A 19,694-nucleotide genomic window follows, 5' to 3' on the forward strand; every position below is an offset into this window, starting at 1 on the left:
AGATTATCAGAGCTCCACAAACTCTTTCGTATACCAAAGAATGGATCATTCCCCTCTGAAGCATATATATGTACCCCCATATTCCGATACGAAAACCTTTTCCCACAACTTTTTACCATTCTAAACTCTAATCAAAACCTATCGATACACAGACTGCCCATCGATTAGAGACCGTTGGGCGGCATTCGCAATTATCGACTTTAGCAAACGAGCAAACGATGGTAACAGCAACATAACCCCACTATCCCCAATCGAATCGAAGTCGGAGTCGGTGTCGGTGGGGCTGCTGCTGCCTTTGTTGTTCAGGCACTAAAATAGTTCAACTGTCGATGGGAGGGAGGAAGTGGGAGGTAATGCCAGGAAGGGTGCCTGCCAGCCCAAGGAGCTGTAGGGAGTTGGCTACCGCACCCCCTCTCCCCCCCCCCCCCACCCTATAGTAGGGTTTGGGGTTTTGTGGCTTTCGCCTGGCATGTTCTGGCCTGGCGGCTTTCCACAGCGCAACTGAAAATACAAAACGGAAAACTCAGAGCGCGCCAGCAGCAGCACCAGCAACAACAAAGAACATGCGCACGTGGCAGGGCTGCCAGGCGGCGACGACGAGTCGGAGTCGAACGATTTGCTCCACTCGGCTTGCGAGCTCTGGCAACCCTGGCCGGGGGCTGGCTCCGATCCGCCATCATCAGCCAGTGCTGGCCTGGCCAAAAGCGCCCCGTCCATTCAGTACGAACTCTGCACTTCGCACAGCAAGACGCCAACGACCAGCGACGACGACGCCATCGGCGCGCGGCCATAGCCACAGAGCCCGAGCAAAAACTACGTAAATCTCCCAACTGGAGGAAAAGCAAAACCCGTAGAAGCAAGGAAAATAACCAGCAATAAAACCAAAACGAATCAAAAAAAGTGTGTGATATTTCTGAGTGAAAACTGAATAAATATCTTATTCTGTAAACACTTGCCTCTTACTCCGGCAACATGTGGAGCTGGGGCTAGAACTAATAATTCAGTAACAGAAAAAAGGCGCCAAAACTATTAAATCATCGATTAAATCGTTAGAGTCGAGAGCTTTCCTCCAAAGAGCAATCCTGCAGGAAACAGGCAATGCAATGAAGATGTGGACTGAGGCCAATGTGAGTAGATCAATAGATAAAGGTTTATATTATGTTTATAAGAAATAAAGACCTTGATTGTGTTCAAGGTGATCATTTAGCCATTTTCAATCAAATACGTGGGCCATTACACATTACCTCTCCTTTTCCAAACATTTTCTATCTGTGTTACGGTTAGTTTAGTCTTCTGTTAGGCTCTGTTTTGAAGAGGTATCAATGGAGGTCTTCATTCTAACTTTGAGCCTCTTCAGTCTACCTCTACAGTCTTTGCTGTGCCCTGTCCTTTGTAACAAGAAAAGTATGGATGATTGCCTGAGAGATACCATTGCTCTTCCACCCCTCTCATCCATATCACTCCTTGTTGCCTCCTGATGGGTTTGTCTTCCGTTTAACTTAGGCCACCCCTTTCTACAAATATATCCATTGATCATCGTCTATGCTTTACCAAAGACAATTTATTAAATTTACAAATTTTGTGTTGTTTCCCATTATGCTTTGGTTTGAAGATAGACTATCAAACATGTTAGAACTATGCCTGATCTTGATCAATTATGAAGTTGTTTTCCACGTTTTCCATTTTTGTTTGACAAAGTCCTTAAACATTCCATGATATCCAATATGTAATACTTTTATTTTTATTTTTTGTGTGCTTCAAAATCTCTTCAGTTAATGATAATGCCATACCATTTATTGATTTCTCTTATTCTAATTTTTCTTTCCGTTTTATTTTTGACATAAATAATCGTTTTCTTTGTTTTGATTCTCGAGTTTCTTGCTATCCTCCTCCGTTATGTTTTGTGCGCCTCGTTTGCCATTTACCTTTTACCGGCAAAACCCAATTGAAAAGCTATTTAATTGAGAGAGCCGAATTCGAATCGAATGGGAAAGGAAGGAGCGTCAACGGCTAACAGAGGGGTGCGGGCACTGGTGGTCGGTGCTGGTCTCTGACGAGACACACGCAACACCCATGTGGGGGCACGGATATGGGTACGTTACGGTACTCGTAGTAGGCACGGCACGCACAGCACGTCATGCACCCCCCCCCCCACACGCCACTTTAACCGATTCCGCTTCGATTTCCATTCTCCGATGTTGTACTGCTCACTCATCGCTCATCGGTCACCTCTCCCCAGCCCCCCCTTCGAAGTAAAGTAAACAAAGCCAACAACACCAAATGTGCTTTTCCTCTCTCTCTTTTTGTTTTCATTCTTTCTTTTCTTTTGTTGCTTTTTTTGTTGCTCTCAGCAATTAAATGAAAGTTTTTGTGATGATGTGCTAGCTAAAGGAAGGGGAGAGGCGTGTGGCACAGCAGCGGGGTTCTGGTAGGAGGAGGCATTGTAGAAGCTGGCGAGCAAAACAAAAACTGCAAAAATGTCATATGCATCAAACGGGGGCGAAGAGTGGGCGCAAGTAGGTGGGTGGACCGTATGGCGGATGGTGGTTGGCAATGGGTGGTGTTGGTGGGTAGTGTGCCTGCCACGTTTGGGGGGTGTAAAGTGCATTGGCATTTAAGATTCCTCTGCAGGCGGCATTTCGGTCGTTTCGAAGTTTTCTGCCCAAAAAAAATAAACGACAGGAATTTATTGAAATAAACTTGACCCACAATTGCCTCAAATGGCCTCATTCTCTCTCTTCCTTACTATCTCTCTCTATCTCTCTCTCTCTCTTACGGAAATGTCTATATTCCCTCTTTGATCAAATATTCCGCACAAATGGATTTTAATATGAAAGATTTTCGATTTGAAATGTGGGACAGGTTAAGGGTAACAGGTTTTCAGTGCAGGATTTTGTGCGGAGTGTGAAAGTAAAAAAAGTACAGGAAAGGTTTGAGTATTCGAGTTTCTTCTACCAGAACATTCCCAAGTCTAGCTCCCTTAGCTCTTTTGCTTCTGAACTGAGGATCCACAAGAGGAACCAGAAGCAGTCAGTTCTTAGCTTCGCAAATGATCCACCAAATTCCACTTCGAACTGTTGAGAAGTAAACAGTTTCCACTCTCTCTTCTACTCAGTGCACATAAATGATTGAACTGCAAGAGCAGCAGCAGCGGCAGCGGCAGCGGCAGCGGTCGTGAAACGGTAAATCAACAATAAATACAGTTCACACACGCACACACCCATACATTTAAAGAATCGCACTTGTCCTTGACACAGTGAGGTTCCAAACGTCCAAACGGTTGTATAATAATAGCATCATGACTTGCGCTTGCCAATGGTCATCTCGTGGTCCCTTTCTCACCCACAGAACCTTTCCTTTGGTGGTTGCTGAAGAGAAACGGGTGGGTGGAGGAGGAAGGCAGAACAGATTTTCATTATCGGTTCGGGTCTGCGCTCCGTTCCCCATGCAAATTAAATGCCTCTCTGCCGGCACATACCTTAGGTCAGTTTTTCGTATCATAAAAAAGCTGACACACACAGAGAGACGTACAGAAGTGGCAGCAGAAAAAGCCGCAGCCGCACTGTTGTGGCAGAAACGTAGGCAGTGCTGTCGGAAAAACCCCTTTTTTGCGACCCGCATTTAATACAACGGTTTTATGTGTATTCACCATTACGACGCCCTTCAATCGGCAATATTAATGGTAATCCTCCTGCTCTTTCTCTGGTTTTGATCTGTTTGGCAGCAGGGTATATTCAAGAGAAGGCAACACAGTGCAAGAGATCAGGCCAATATCATTTGGGGATCCGCTCTAAATCTTCCTAAGGCGTACTGCACTGCCTTCCCTTTATTTAACATACCCTGGCACTTCCGCTTTAACACTGACGCCAGCTTTCCTATGCTCCTGCTCTGCTCCCGACTCTTGTGGCTGGCCATAATTTATTGGCCACTTGTTTCTAAGCGACGGCAGCAGGCAACGTCATGAATGAATGAATGCGAGAGTGAGTGAGTGAATGAATGGCACTCGCTAATAAGCATCAAAGAGCAGACACAAAAGGGCAACAGCAACAACAAAACTAGGGAGTGAGAAGGAGGCCGGTCAGGCCAGAGGCAGAGGCAGAGGCAGAGCTAGAAGCAGCGACGGCGGACAGCACGTGCTAAGCACATTTAACGACAACTACAAAAACAACAAGAGATAGAGAGAGCAGGAGTATCAAGAGCAAGAGCAAGAGTGTGCTGGCAGGGGGAAGAGGGCACAAAAACGATTAAATTAAAAACCAAAACAAACTAAAGAAACGTTGCCGCGCAGCCAGCGTCAGACCAAGCAGAGGCCAAGGCAGCGCCAAGGAGACACACACACAACCAAAATAAAAATAAAAATAATAAAAAGGCAAAACGGCGACGCAAGTAGTAGCAGCAGCGCATAATAAACGTCAATTTAAAATGCTAAAAGCTTGCGACTGCGACGTCAGCAGAGGGCAGAGCAAAGCCGGCGACAATAATAATAATACAAAAAACAACAAAAGAGAATCGCCGAAAGTTAAGAAGTAAAGAGAGACATACACACCTACACCGACAGACATACACACCTACGGGACGGAGAGCAATAAAAAAAACCCTTTTTCCGGTTTTTGTTTTGCTTTGCAGTTTCTAATCAAGAGAAACACACACGAAAAGCTTAGCATAGAAAAATGCCGCTACTTTTGAGTTGATGAAGGAGGAAACGGTGGAGGAAGCGGAGACTAAGATTATTTTTTTAGGCATTTAACATAATCAAAAGGGGTTGTTGGGGCTTTGGGGTCGCACAATCCTTTTCATGTTGCGCCTGCGAAACAGTGGAACAAAAAGGAAAAGGAAAAGAGATTAAATTGCTAATAAAGTTATTGGGGAAGCAGTGTAAGCTCTTTGAGAGGACAGCCAGCTCCGATATGGTTGCGCACTTTTCAATGTAATTCAGTAATGGAGAGAGTTCTAAGCCATATGCTGTACTTTGAACGTAACGTAAAGAAAGAACTCTAGAAATAAGAAACAGAGAATGGTTATGAAGATTCCTCCTATTTGTAGAACACATAAGATAAAGAGAACGGAGTGAATGAATGGAAAGCTACACACCCAAGCCGATTGAGTCAGCTGCTTCTGGCTATTCCATTTATGTTTACTACGAATCATTCATGGCACCAAACGTTTTCACTATCAACCCACGCCACGACGATTAGTTGAGAAATGGCAATAAAAGCAATATAAAAAAATCATCTCCCCATCATTTACATAGCGACCGAAAAACAAAGCACATCTGGATTGGGGTTGGTGTAGGGTCGATATGCCGGCCGGGTATCATAAATAATACCGAATAAAATGATATTATTAGCTAAATAAATATGTATGAACGAATGGAGGAACGAGAAGGAAGCAGGTCAGCCAAGCAATCAGCGTGGCAGAAAGAGTCAGTCTCAAACATGAATGAAAGACAAAGCGGCGCCGCCGTAAGCAGCACTGCCTGGCGTGAGAAAACCCATTCAAATTGTCAAACACAAGTGGCAGCATCGGCAGCGGCAGCGACAGCGATAGCGACGTCGAACGTAATGATCGGCCGCCTAATAAATGACAATAAAATGGGAATGAAACGAGTCAATGAGTGGGCCAGAGAGGGAGAGTGAGTGAACGAGAGCGAAAGTGTGACTTTAATTAGAGACTGGCTGTCTGTGCATTGCATGAGCGAAATGAGATCGCGAGAGCATGCAAATGGGCGAGACCTCTCGAGTGGATTGGATTGCATTGCTCGTGTGGGAGAAGGATAAAACGATTTAACTGCAAGCTATTGGAAGAGTCTGTGTGGAACGTTTGACTGGGAGAAGTTTCGATTAGTTCGTGGGTTTAATTTTAGAGGTGAATGAATCCCGTTGCTCCTTACGCATATGACCTTGCTCCTCTCCCTACTGTGGCTAAAATCCCTCTCTCAAGAGTTCATTTACCTGCAGTAGCACTATCGTACCAAGAATAATCTGCAATTTGTTTGGCGCTGAGATCTACAGCAGCTGTGGCCCCAAATTGCAACATAAACGGTCCCCCCCCTGCTCTCACGAGAACCCTTTAAAGGTCGCTGGTGGTAGGAGGGGAACTTGGTAGTACGAACAGGCGTAACAAAACAAAAAAGGCGACGTTCTGAGCAGAATTAATAAATTATAGACGGCAGAGCAGTGCAGTCGCGGCCGGCGGCGACAGCGCAGTCACAGACATTTTCCAAAGTAAAGGCAGCGCAGCAGAAGAGGACAGAGAGTCACGTGTAGCGAAGCAAGTGATCAAAACAGAAACGGAGAAAAAAACGAATTTATTATTACAGAAAAGCAATAAAATTAATCAACAATTCAAAAAACTGCAAGTGGTCGTCGAGAGAAGAAGGGGCATAGCAGAGGCAGAGTCTGAGCAGAGCTGCTTCTGCGGTTGGTTTAATAACCCGAAAATAAACGAGAGCGAGAGCAAAAGAGATGCCAATAGTTAGTGATTCGAAGGCAGAAGCAGAGCATGAGCAGAGCGGATGAAGTAGAGTACCAGACGTCGTCGTCGTAGTCGTCATTAAAACAACATAAAAAGTAATAAATAAATATGAGTGTGAACGAGAGGGAGAAGGGGAGAATGAACGACCTTCAACTTCCTACCCCCTTCGACCGAGATAGACAGACAGGCTGAGTAAGTAAGTGCGAGCGAGTGAGTAGCGGCGCTACCTGTCCGTCTGTCTGTCAGCGATGACATTGATAGCTTTAACGGTAAACGCTGTACAAAAGGCGCTCAAAGAGAGCCAGCGCACAGATTAAGTGTGTGTTTGAGCGTGTGGGAGAGGGAGCGAGCAAACAAACGGCATAAATTAAAGTCGTATGCAACATGTGTGAGTGCGGGTCTGTCTGAGATTTTCGGCTGGCTGCTGCGGTGCGCTTGGATGCTGCTCTCCGCTGCGGCTAACTGTTTTGCATATATGCAAATCCCAGGCCAGGCAGCGCCATGTGCACCTTGCAACCGCGTCGCGAATTCGAACTTGTTTGAAGAGCGTGCGCTAGCTTGCCCCCTCCACTGCTGCCTGGACTGCCAGCATGTTGCATGCCATAAGAAAAAGAAACAGCAACAGGAGCAGCGGGAGAAGCAAATTAAACTAATAAGCGTAAAAGGAACAGCGAGTCGCAATAAAGCAACACTTCAAAAGAAACACATACACACGTATGGGGGGAAACTGCAACTGCAGTGCTGCGTGCTGCTGCAGCGACGCCGCGCTGGCGTCGTCGAGACACAACTTCGACTGTCAAAATCCATTATAACCTCAATCGCATTTCTTCCTTCGAGTGGTGCGGACACGGAGCCAGGACAAAGCCAAAGCCGCATGTACAGCCTCTCTAGCCAAAGTGGGCGGATGTGGATGGGGGCACCCCTCCCTTTCTGTGGCAACTGTAAAATCATAAAAACGACCTCATCTGAGAGGGAGCTGCAGCAACAGCATTGGAGTTGCATCCCCAACGAACGCAACCTAACCGAAATGCACCGAACAGAACAGAATAGAACCTAACCAGCTTTTGGCTATGGCCAAAGTCTAATCCGACAGGGACAACACGGACAGGCAATGGAAATTGGCAAGGGCTAACGGAGTGAACAGGTGTACAAGAGAGCAAGGGAAGGGGTATTCTAGGAGCATGGTCGTAGGAATGCAAGCTTTCGGAAATTGAAGCTGGCATTAGGAGAGTGACGATGAAATTTGAGATAATCACGAAGGGATCCATAGCAACTCAAAGAACAAATTGAATGCTAAAGAAATTACAGAAGTAAAAGCAAGAACATCCATAGGTTTCAAATATTTATTGTATTTTATATTTAATATGTTCTCTTTCTTAACATGTTCAGTTCATGTTTGTATAAACCGTTCTTGCAATTGATTTTCCATTTTATTGCATACTTTTAAGCCCCCAGATCTTGTGTACTAACGTTCTTTAAATTGTTCTTAAAACTTTTTCGTACAAATATGGTATACTAGATACAAATTTTGAAACGGTTCTTGGAGTATTCCATAAATCTATTACGATGACTCTATTAGTAGTCAAGCTGCAGTCCATAAATAATTGACTATATTGGAAAACTGGTTTTGAGATACTGATATCACAGCTCCATTCAATTCCCGCTTCTGTGAGTCTACTACGATAACTTATGTGTGTATTTCTTCAAAATCTGCTATTGAAGATTTACATATCCTTATAGGTTGGTTTATACACATACACATGCGAACATTCCACCAACCTAATCCCATGCAAATCTAAAAGTCTATTTCTGTGTTCCCAGAACTGATAGTGACCCAAAAACGTATCCCTAATAAAAAAGTAATCATTACAAGTAAGCCAATAGAGACCGCAGCAATATTCATCTTCAGCTGCACCTGAATTCAGTTATCAATGATTATCGAGTGGTGGGCCCAGCAGATACGATACGACTACGAGTATAGAGCATCTGATGATCATTTCAATATCGCAATTCCTCCTCCAAAAAGCGGCACGAGCAAAAATAGCCACCGCTTCGCCGCGCCGCGAACACAGGCATTAATAATGCCTTTGTTGTTGTTTGGATAAGTTTTACTCAGTCGCATCGGGAGACGAGTCATCATCCACATTCACATTCGATGCGGACGCGATATGGTGGGGCGAGCGGAGCGAGCTTGCTAGTCTCCAAAAATAATGCCAGCTAAAAGCAACAAGATATAAAAACAACAACAATAACGGAGGAGGAGAGCACAAGGCCAACAGCTGGTCGCTCTAGTCTTGGGGCCCGAATCCGAATTTGCCTCTTCATCGACATCCAACATCTCCGTGTCTGTCGCGGTTTCGGGCCTTCATCTCCGTCCCTGGCTCTGCCACCGGCATCATCATATTCATTCCGTTCGCTCTGTTTCGGCCTGGCGTTCCACATTCACATCACCATCCACACACATCCACAACGAAATCCAACAACGTAGCCGCCAAACCTGCAGCGGGTCTTTTTTCCATACCCTTTAATGAGGGTATTCATATTTTAAGCAGATCTTTTAAAATGCTTTCTTTATGATTCCAAAAGTAGAAGGTTTAGCCAGATTGCGTTTTATGTGTTTCCTCCAAATCGGATGAATCTATTATATACATATGTACATACATACATATGTAGGTAGATCATCTCCTAGGGTATATAAAGCTTCGTTCTCCCAAAATACGTTGTTCCTTTCTTGTTTTTAGTGATATTTCGAGTAACTAGCACAACAACAGAGTTGCGTCGGCACCAGCACCAGGCAGACCATCCGAACATGTTTAAAGTTTCTCTGATGCGGCGGCTAAGAGAACGAACGAACCAGACCGACCAGCGAGCGAACAACCTAACCTCCTCCACAGCACACTCTCATAAAATTTTAATACAAAAATTCTGCCAAGCATTTGCCCACCCCCGCAGCAGCAGCATCAGCATCGACGGCGAGCGACCATTACGCAGGGGCCTCTTTTTCCCGTGGCTGGGGCCGGTCCGACCTGACACTCAACTCGTCGTCGTTTGCCGTTCAGCAATTTCATTTCAACATGTTTCTAACAGAGAGCCGGAGACAGAGCCAGAGCCACAGACAGAGACAGAGCTCCCAAGCACCAAGCCCCAACAGATCTTACATCCAGCGCCGGTTCGCTCCGCTTCAGCAAAAGCATCTTAAATTTTTTTTTTGCCTCGGCCCCAGCCCCAGTACCACTAGTGCCAGTCCGGGCCCTCCATGGCATACCACTCCACACTCCACCCGCAGTCGACGTACTTTATAGTCTTACTTTGTTGGTTTTCTACCCACAAGTCTTTCTCTTTTTCGTTGTCGCTCCGTACCCAAGGCAGCCCAAGAGCCAGGCCATAGCAAGACCAGAGCCAGAGCTGGGGCAAAAAACCGAGGGAAAAAGAATTTTTTTATAGGTATTATTTCGTTCCCACATACGACGGACGCGTCGTCCCACAGTCCCGTCCCGCATTTAGACGGGTGGGACCGACGGACGGACGGACGAGCGAACAGACAGTCGAGTCGGCTGGGTTGGCAGGCGGGCGAACGAAACGAAACGAGAATCAGTAGGATATGGGAAAAGCAGGGAGAGAGAGGAAGGGAATGAACGAAGCGAACAAGGGTGAGGTGAATGGTGCGGAGCGGAGAGAGGAAACGGGCAGAGGCCGTGACAGCGTCAGCGCATGTACATACATACATACATATAAAACTCGATACTACGTCGACGTTGGCGTCGTTGTTGTTGCTTTTGCTGCTGCTGCCTCTGCTGATGTTATGCCGCCTGTCTGCCAACCAGCCTGCAACGCAACCCCTCGCACCGCTACCCTCTCTCCCACCCATTACCCAACGCTACAGCCATCAAGCCATTTGCCTCTGACAGCGCACACGATGCGACGCACATAGATACAGATGATGCATACATATGTACACTCGTACCCGTACCAGAGCAAGAGCCAGAGCCAGAGCCAGAGCTATGTATTTTTGTAGGTTATGTGTATATAACAGCGCGCGGTCGACGGCGAAGCAGTGTGAGTCAAGCATTGCGATTGTGGGAGAGAAGCGAGCAACGAAAAACCGAACCAACGAGCAGAAACGAGCTCGCTTCGTGTTTCTCTCTTCTCTTTCTGTTATGTGACTGTGTGTATGGGGGAGGGTAGGACTGTTCTGTGTAAATACAGTGCGGCCTCAGTGGTAGAAATGCCTTGTGTTGGGTCCACAAATCTGAGAGATTTAACGAGTGTTCACTGTGAGCACTGTACATAAAATGTTAAAACTCTGATTATGAGGATGACGTTGGCAAGGGAAGCGAGGTGGTGGAGGGATGAGAAACGACAGCACAGCAGCAGCAGCAGCAGCGGTTGAGCGGAGAGAAGAAGCCGAAGGCAGCAGCAAAAAAAGTTTCAAATGGAAATTTTGAATTAATGAACGAAACGAAACGAAATGAACTAAAACTGGTTTCATTTGTGCTCTGCTCTTCTCTGAGCCAGAGCTCAGAGTTGTTTTTTCCCCGCTCTACCGCTCTTCCACTCTCTTCGCTTCTTCCTCTCTCTCTCTCTCTCACTGGCTTTTGTTACTGTTGTTGTGCCGCTTTCTTGGTGCGTTTCTCATTTGAAAATATTTTCGCCTCGCCCCGAACGAAAGAGGCTAATTAAGCCAAAGGAATTTCTCTGCAATTTTCAGGCGGCGACAACCAACAGCAATTGAGTTTTCGAAAACTTGTCGTCAGCTGAGACTGAGTCTGAGGCCGGAGTAGAGTAGGAAGTTATCATCACTGAGAACGAGCGATCCTATCCGCCGCGAGATCTCTGGTCGCCGTAGCAAACATTTTATTTCGCCGTAGATTTCGTTTCGACTTGGGGGGGTTTTTTTTTTGCTCGGTTTTCAAGGCAATCAGGTGCAATAGTTTCCCACTCGTTGGTTCCGAATGGTCGCCTTTTCATCTGCTTGCTGCGGCTGCTTCGGTTAGCCTCTTGCGAAAACAACGAAACAAAGCGGAAATGAATGGATCGGATCGGTTTGGATCGATTTGATGGTTGGTGGTGTTCGCTCTCGAACAAGTGCAGAAACGTTTGGAACGTGTTCTCTATGAGTTCGATTGCCGTTCAAGCCCCGTTCCAATGCTATTATTCTGCTTTTGCTCTGTTGCCTCGGCCTCTGTTGCTGATTGTTCCTTGCACTGCAGCCGCGACGCCGACAGCAGGTTGCTTCCTGTTCGAATGCTTTTCTTATCAGTGTACCTGCCCTGCTTGCGCCACTATGCTATCGGTCAGGGTCGACATCGGGGTGTGCACAGCAGGTTGGCTCTCTGCTCCGTGTCCGGGTCCTGGTGCCTGTTGACAGATTGTATAATTGGCGTGGAGTAGATTTGATTGCAGGGAGCGCGTGTGCCATCGATCGATATGAATTATACAATCGATAATTGGTAATCGAATGAAAGGTACACCTCGAAGAAGCTTTTAAAGAGAGAGAATGATGGAAACATCTGGACAGTAAGGGAAGATGCAAGTTCTTTATCTCTATCAATTATGTAACTTTCCTTTATTTACATAGGCATGGTAATGCTCTGGCTATAGATCCTTCCCCTTTTTTAATTTGGTTTAAGAGTACAGTCCCACCCTACTCCTAGATTTCCTACCGATAACTTCTTTAATGATTATTAAAATTGCTTTTTAAATAGGAATTTCTGTCTATCGCTTATCGCTTTTTATAAACTAATCAGCCCGTCAAATTTTTTTGCCAAATTATTCGCCATTTCTACAGATAAGCATAGACCTACTTTCATTGAAAGTAACGCAATAAATACAATTTTATACTATCGATGCTTATAAAGGCATATAATGTTTCGGATTCCATAAGTTTAACAGTGAATAATAGAACGGGTTCCTGAGGATTGTATTTTGTAAGATAGTGGCAACAGAAACTTGCGATAACTTAATTGTTTTGATGAGGTCAGTATAAATAATAATAAATATAAAAGGCTATTATTCACTAATTACTAGTAGAAGATGTTTAAGATGTTATGTTTTATTTCCTCTTAGAGTCCTTTAACAACAGTTATTTAAGTCAATAAATTCCATTTGTTTTCTAAAGAAGACAATTGCAATTCTCTTAACCGACAGTTTTCCTGGTAGTTCTATGATATATGGAAATAGGGCACTAATGCATTTGAGAAATGTAATGCGTGTGTCTTGGTTCACAAAAATTAAGACGCCTGCATCCACAATTTCCACAGGATTCCCCATTTATTGGAAGCTGCTCCTCCTGCTGTTCCCTTTGCAGTGCGAATAGACTCGTAATCCGGCTAATGGAATCCAATCATTCGACAGTGCCATGAGACTCTACGAATATGCAAAGCGGCCACCTGTTTTGGCTAAAATGATATCTCACTACACCGCGCCACGCCATGTCGCCGCCTCAGCCATTGTTTTGTGCGGTCCTTTTGCTGGTCCTCCTCCTGTCCATGGCCATAAATTCGCATTCAAAACTCGTCTAAAATCTAAACCGAAGCAACATGTGTGTTGTTCGAGAGTGAGTGAAAGAGTGAGTACCGGCAAGAGCGTCGGCGGTGGACATGGTCGAAAGGGGATGGATGGATAGGTCGGCTGGGGGAATGGAAGCTTTAGGGGGTGCCGGTCCCCATAGCATATGTGTGTGAATAGCGAATGCTAGCAAAATATTTGCACGACACAGCCTTGCACACACACACACGCACACTCTTGGTATGGCGGAAAAGCTGGCTAACGCTGGCGGGTGCAGAGGCTGAGGCAGAGGCAGAGGAGGAGCGCGTGTGGGCGGTTGCGCAACGCCGCTGCTTGCATTGAACTCGGAAGTAAACGCAATAGAAATAGAGAGAATATCCACACTGAAACCAGTGGTTGGCGACGACGCGGAGGAACATGCAACATCAACATCATAACATATTTAAATCGCCAGCGACACCGCTGTAACCGACAGCATAGCAGAACAGAGCAGCAGCAGAGCTTCGGAGCTTTTACTCTCACATGGAAACTGAAGTTTTTGTTTTTTGTTGTTGCATCGCGTCACGAATTAAACTAAACCAACAGCGGAACACAGAAACCGAACAGAAGATGGGAGGGGTAAGCCCCGACTAGAAGATGCTGTGGTTTCTTCTGAATTCCATTCGCATCATTTAATCTTCAATACGATCAATCGGTAATCACTTCATCGGCTCTAAAAGTATGCTGCGGAAAATGTCAACGAAAGCGGAATCAAGAACAGACCATTAAACGATCCAAGGAAGAATAATGCGGGGTTGAAGTAGAGGTTAGTTTTTTGAGGGTTCTTAGTGCTGATACGAGTTTCCCCCAATGAATTATAATAAAACTTAAACTCTACAGAAATCTTTGAGTAATTTGAGTAATGTATATTTTTATAAAACTCACAATCACACGACTAAAACTATTCCTTGTATGTCCTAGGCATTTCTCGGAAATCCCTTATTATGCTTATGAGTATCCGTATTTTGGTATGTGTATGCCTTGCCTACCTGAAGAAGTGATAGTACTGTACTATCCCCACAAAAACCCTATGCATATAGAACTTTACAATTTTCTTAAGTATCTATTATTCAAACCCTATCTACCAGTTGTATGCCTCGTCGTCGTCTTAAACGGCAACTAGTAGCTCTAAGTTTGCCACAACGTACCCGATGTCGTGCCACAGCGCGTACCCCTTTCGATTGAGTAAGCCAGCGATTTTTCGCTCGCCTTTTTCGCAAAAATAATGACATCAGCGACAACGAAAACGACGACAGAGGCAACGAAGAGGTAACTAAAGCACCGAAGCAGGATACGGCAGAAATTGGTTTGATTTGTGTTTTGGGTTCTGCTCCCGTTGCGTTGCGTTCCGTTTTCGACTTCTCGACTTAAACAACAATCATCAGTCAACGTTTGTCCACAGCCTGCGTCGGACTGTGCCACAGCCACTTCTGCTGCTTCGCCTGACCTTCAATCAAAATTCGCTTCGAATTAGAATTGGCGCGCATTTGGTTGTGGCCATATGCAATTTTTTTTTTTTTTGGGGCCAAGAGATAAGCTCTGGCAGTGGCAGCGGCAGCGGCAGCGGCAGCGGCGAAAACAGCAAAATGTTTCAAGGCGAAAACGCAAACGCGGACGCCGCCGCAACAGAAAATTTTTTGCTTTGGCTGGCTGCTGTCAGTCAGGCCAAGCAGTGCGTCGCATAAAATAGCACAGAGCGCGCACACGGCACACCAAACGAGGCCCAAAAGTACCTGGCACCACCAAGGCACAAAGATACAGCTACAGCTACGAGAGCCAGGCGGCGGCCAAGCAACCAGTCAGTCAGCCAGCCAGCGCCAACATCAGAGATACAGATACGAACGGAGCGGAGAGGCGGCAACTGAAATAAACAAAAATGTTGAGCACAAAGCACCAAACACCAAGCAGCAGTGGATGAGGCAGAGAGACGGCAACTCTGTGCTGTGCCTCGCTTTGTTGCTGTGCCTTCGCTTCGGCACATACCCACCGCACACACACACACACACACACACAAAATGAGACTCGTATCTGTGTGTGGGACACTGTATCTATGTGCATGTGTGCGCATGTGGAACCGTACCTTTATATAAACGAAAACGAGCGACCCGACACACTATACGAAATCCCAACTGACAAGCAGCGCACATCGCACATACACTCTCGACTCGCATTTGCACTCATGAGAATGAGAAACTGTGTGTATGTGTGCGATTGTGTTGTGCTGGTGTGTGTGGGTAGACTGTTAGTCAGCATTTGTGCCGCGACCAGGGTTGCCATATGGTAGGAGAATTGACTCATGCGAACGGCGGTTACTGGGAAAGTGGGTTGCGTTGAGCTGTTCGATGGGAAAGTTTTTGGGAAAACTTTGGATTCTATTGAAATCTTATGCTATATCTTCTTTTGATTATAGTGGAACAAATTGGAAGAATTTTGGCGGTACTGTACTAGAAAAGTACAAGAAGCTTTGATTGGTAAATCAATTACTTTCAAAAAGTAATTTCCTTGAACTTTTATTTTGTGATATTTTAAGATATCAGAAGTTATTTGAAGGATTATAAAGAACAAATATATATAAATATCCCTTTAAAATTCAAATTAGCAAACAAAAATGTGAAATGTGAAATTCTGAAAACTACACAGACCACTCCTATATCTTTCAATTTAAAATACCTTGAGACCTCTACCAGTATTCCAAATCTCTTCTTCTTCTGATTGATATCCCAATCGAGTTTCAAATCGTAGCTGGGCTATCGGGCTATCTGGTAACGCTGCGAGGTCTTTTCAAATAAACACCCGCTCCCACAACTTTCGTCGGCGAACAACCGTTTGCACAACGTCGTCGTTTCATCGGTTAGTGGTTGCTGGGCTGTGCTGTTCGTTGCCTTTATTCCACTGAAATATTTCTGCTGGCAATGCCGTTGCCTCGCGTTACATCTGGCAGTGCCGTCAGTATTGTATACGTAGCCCTTCCTCTGCCTGCTCTGCACCGCCGCTCGGCTCGCTCTCCCCTGCTCTCTAGAAACTCGTTCAGTTTCAATGCTTTTTACATAAGTGCGCGTTGAGAGAAAGAGAGAGGGTCATGGTTTAGCATCTCGCTCTGCCTGCCTGCTAGCTGCCTCGAAACAGGGGTGCATTTACTCGTATTCGATTCTGGGCGTGTGTGTGTGTACGCTACAGCGTATCTGTGTGAGTGCGTGCTGGTTTGCCGTTGCCTGCTGCTTGCTTCTTGAACAACGTCCGACCAGTTTATTTCTGATTTCAGCACGACTGCCAGAGGTTCACGTCGCTCGCTCGCTCCGTGTGTCCGCCAGAGCCAGAGCTCCAATACGAAAAAACGACGTAAATATCATCATCACCAGTAGCGCGCGTAATTCAAAGTAAATCAAAATCCCAATTGAAATTTGAGAAAAAAGTGCTCCAAAAAATAATTATTAATTATTAAGAAATTAAATGTGTAACTAAAATACGCGAAACACAACAAATCTGAATATATTGCATTCCGGAAAAAAAGTGATTGGGATGACAAAAGAACACAAAACATTATAAAGTTTATACTTTGAAGAAAATTCTTAAGAAAATGTCATCTGGTGTTCAGTGCTGTGTTGCCGCTTTGGTCCAGGCGGCAGGCTACTACTCGTGCTACTCCTCCTGCTCCTTGGGACACCTGCTGGCCGCCCTTTGAGACCGCCGAACGGATTCTCCCAATCTCAGTGACTGAACCACAGTTTGAGGGAGATATATAGAGATAGATCTGGAAATAAACTACTACAAAAATAACTTTTATTCCGTTTAACGTTTTCATCCATTGGATATAAACATTGTGAACTATAACATTATCCTTGAGAACGGCCCAGCCGAAAATGTGCACAGAGGTGAGTGTCTTTTTGATGATCTTTAAGAGATCAAAGTGTATTTTGTGGAGGAGATGGCGTAGATGTTTATAAGAAAGATCTTAAACGATTCTATGTAACTTTTTTTGTGAAAATGGACGTAGACAGAAATATGCGATATCATATAGGATCTATACAAGATATTGCAAGAGATTATATATGTTCTAGTTGTACATGGAGAAGTATGACCTCATACATTCACGGTGAGGTGTAGGGCTTATTATGGGTCAGAGGACTACGTGTCTGATATTTCTCTAGATATTTAGGGATTAAATGTTTCTTAAGTAAAGAAAACTAGGTTGTATCTGAAAATTGCATGGTATTGGTACGAAAGGAATATAGTAATCTCAAGATTAACAATCACTTACGGAATACCTTAACTTCCTATATCTGAGTTTTCAATCCCGTTCAATCCCAGCGCTTTCCTCCCTTCTCTTTAGAGAGCTTTATCAGCAACTTGAACTTGCCGCAAGTTCAGTTTCAGAGTATGATAAGGGCTCTACGTGTGTGTGGGTGTTTCTGTGTGTGGGAAGGGGAGGTTCTTCTCCTAGAAATTGAGTGAATCATTCAGGTGGTATGCCCACCACCTGCAACATGGTGATGGTGCCTTAGAAATGCGCGTAGTCGTACCCTCAACATGTGGTTTGTGGGCTCCGCCTCCTACTCGCTTATTGGCAATGCGTATGTGGGTGCTACTCTAAGTGGGTGGTGTGGTGTGGCATGACTCGGTTAAAGGATAAAGTCGAAGCTTATGGCTACGGCTGCGGTTGCGACTGCAGCTTTCATTGAACATGTAAACAATGCAAAAGTTGCACGTGCAACGAGCCAGAGACCATGGCCCCCAGCCCCGGTCTGACCGGGCATCATGAAGCGCCATCTATCAGTACACATTCGCAATATGCAAAATAGCCGCTGCTTACGTCGCTGTTGCCGGCTAAGCTGCTGTGCTCCTCAGTCAGCAGCAATAGAGTCGTCTAATGCAACAATTGGACATCGCAGCAGCAGAGACAGCTGACTTTTGGGGCCCGTTTCGTTTAATTAATTACATGCACAAAACGCTCTTTTTCGGCTCGTTCTCTCTGCACTCTCTGCCTGTGTGCTCTCTCTCACCCCCACCACTCCCACTACAGCAACAAACTTTTTGGCGTCGGTCGCCCGTTCCTCTGTCGCCGTCAACTGCTCTGTTTACGTTTTCTCTTTCGTTTGCGGCAGCGCTGCCACCGCATTCATTTCTTAGTCTGGGCAGAGGTCTGGGGATCCGAAGCCCCTCTACCTTCTATAATCTCAGTATTGTACCTCTATAATCAGCAAAGGGTATGATCTGTTTTGCATGGTGTATGCTTGTTGGAATAAATACTCAAAAGGATTTACCGTTTAGTTTCTTAACCTAAACGTTTTCAATTTAGAGGCATCCCTCAATATCCATTGATCACTTCTATAACTTTGTTTTCCTGATTTGCTTTTAATTTATTTCCGCTTTAATACGTTTTCTTTCAATTCTATTCTTACTTCAAATCGCACTCTATCAAATTCGTGAATCATCTTATCATAATTCATAGTTCAATACGTATTCCATATTCATGATGGCTATCATTGAATCCCTGCATCTCTCCTCTTATTTATTCATAACACATTCTTATCAAAGGCATTGATATATTCGTCATGCCCATCAATCCGCCCAGTGCTCTGAATCTTTATTCCTTTTTTTGCTCTTCTTTTTTAATTGTTCCTTATGGTTATGTGTTGTTGTTGTTGTTGTTTCTGTTGTTGTTTTATTTTGCTTGTTCTTATTCTCCTTCGTTTCGTCTGGTTTGTCGTTTTCGTTGGGGCATATTCTGGGGTGGTGCAAAATTCCGGCACGAGACTTAATTCACTTAATTGAGCAGCGACGCTGACGCTGACGCGGACGCAGACAGCGACCGCCACTGCTACCAAGGAAAGGCTCGGCCGCTGTGCTGTCTTTGCAAATAGTTTGAAGTTGGCGCCGGTCCGGCATAGGGCATGGATGGGGCACGACGCGGACCGAGAGTGTGTCGTGGCCGTGTGCCTCCTCCTTTTGTGATTTCACTTTCAGATACATTAACACAAGTGCGCCTGCCTCCGAATGCGCGTGCCTTTTGAGTTATTGGTAGCAGAGGCAGTGGCAGCAAGCCACAGCAGCACAGAGGCAAGGCGGCAAGGCGGCAGCGCTGTGTGGCAGCAGAGCAGCATCCTCCTTCTGTTACCCATTTTCTTTGCTCTTCGATTTTATGAATGAAAATCGCGACTTGGGCTCTGTGTTTGGTTGCAGCAGCAGAGCAGCCACACATTTGCATGTGTTCGTTTGTGTGGCAAGTGGCAGCAGCCCAGGATACGCACACATGGACACATGTCTGGTGGCCATAAAAATGAAATGCCTCAAGGGGGCACGAACCGTCGTGTATACATACAATATCTGCCGTATCCTTTTTTCCTCTCCTCGGAACGGTATCGTTTCTCGCGCGGTCGGTCTCTTAATTTACCACGCTTCTTAACTTGTTGCTGATGTTGCCCCGCTCCTTCGGTCAAGTGCAACACGAATACGAAAATTGTTCAATAAAGAAAATCATAAAAAGAGAAGCTCAAATAATGATAAGTAAAAAAGATACGAGAGAGGGAGAGGGAGACGACGACCCTGCCCTGCCTTCCATTCATCCATGATTCTGGCTCGCGCCAAAAAAAGTTTATTTTTGTATTTGTATTTCTTGTGGCATGAGATTCTTCATTCTTCTAAAAACGTAAACAAAAGCCAGGCCATACAGCAGA

The 19,694-nt window shown here is 45.2% G+C and overlaps 1 protein-coding gene across 2 annotated transcripts in view; it reads left to right on the top strand.

The window, feature by feature from the left end:
* The first annotated feature begins 724 nt into the window (after window positions 1–724).
* Window positions 725–19,694, top strand: part of LOC108156179 (hormone receptor 4) — a 33,138-nt gene continuing 14,168 nt past the window's right edge. Inside the window, exon 1 of one of the 2 annotated variants that reach the window (XM_017287510.2) lies at window positions 725–1,127. In XM_017287510.2, coding sequence (XP_017142999.1) covers window positions 1,104–1,127 — 24 coding nt within the window. In that variant the 5' untranslated portion in view covers window positions 725–1,103. Of the gene's footprint in view, window positions 1,128–16,282; window positions 16,893–19,694 lie in introns of those variants that run through there. The other variant, XM_017287511.2, reaches the window with a different exon arrangement.

The sequence above is a fragment of the Drosophila miranda genome, chromosome 2 (assembly GCF_003369915.1).
Source record: "Drosophila miranda strain MSH22 chromosome 2, D.miranda_PacBio2.1, whole genome shotgun sequence".
Taxonomy (NCBI): Eukaryota; Metazoa; Arthropoda; class Insecta; order Diptera; family Drosophilidae; genus Drosophila; species Drosophila miranda.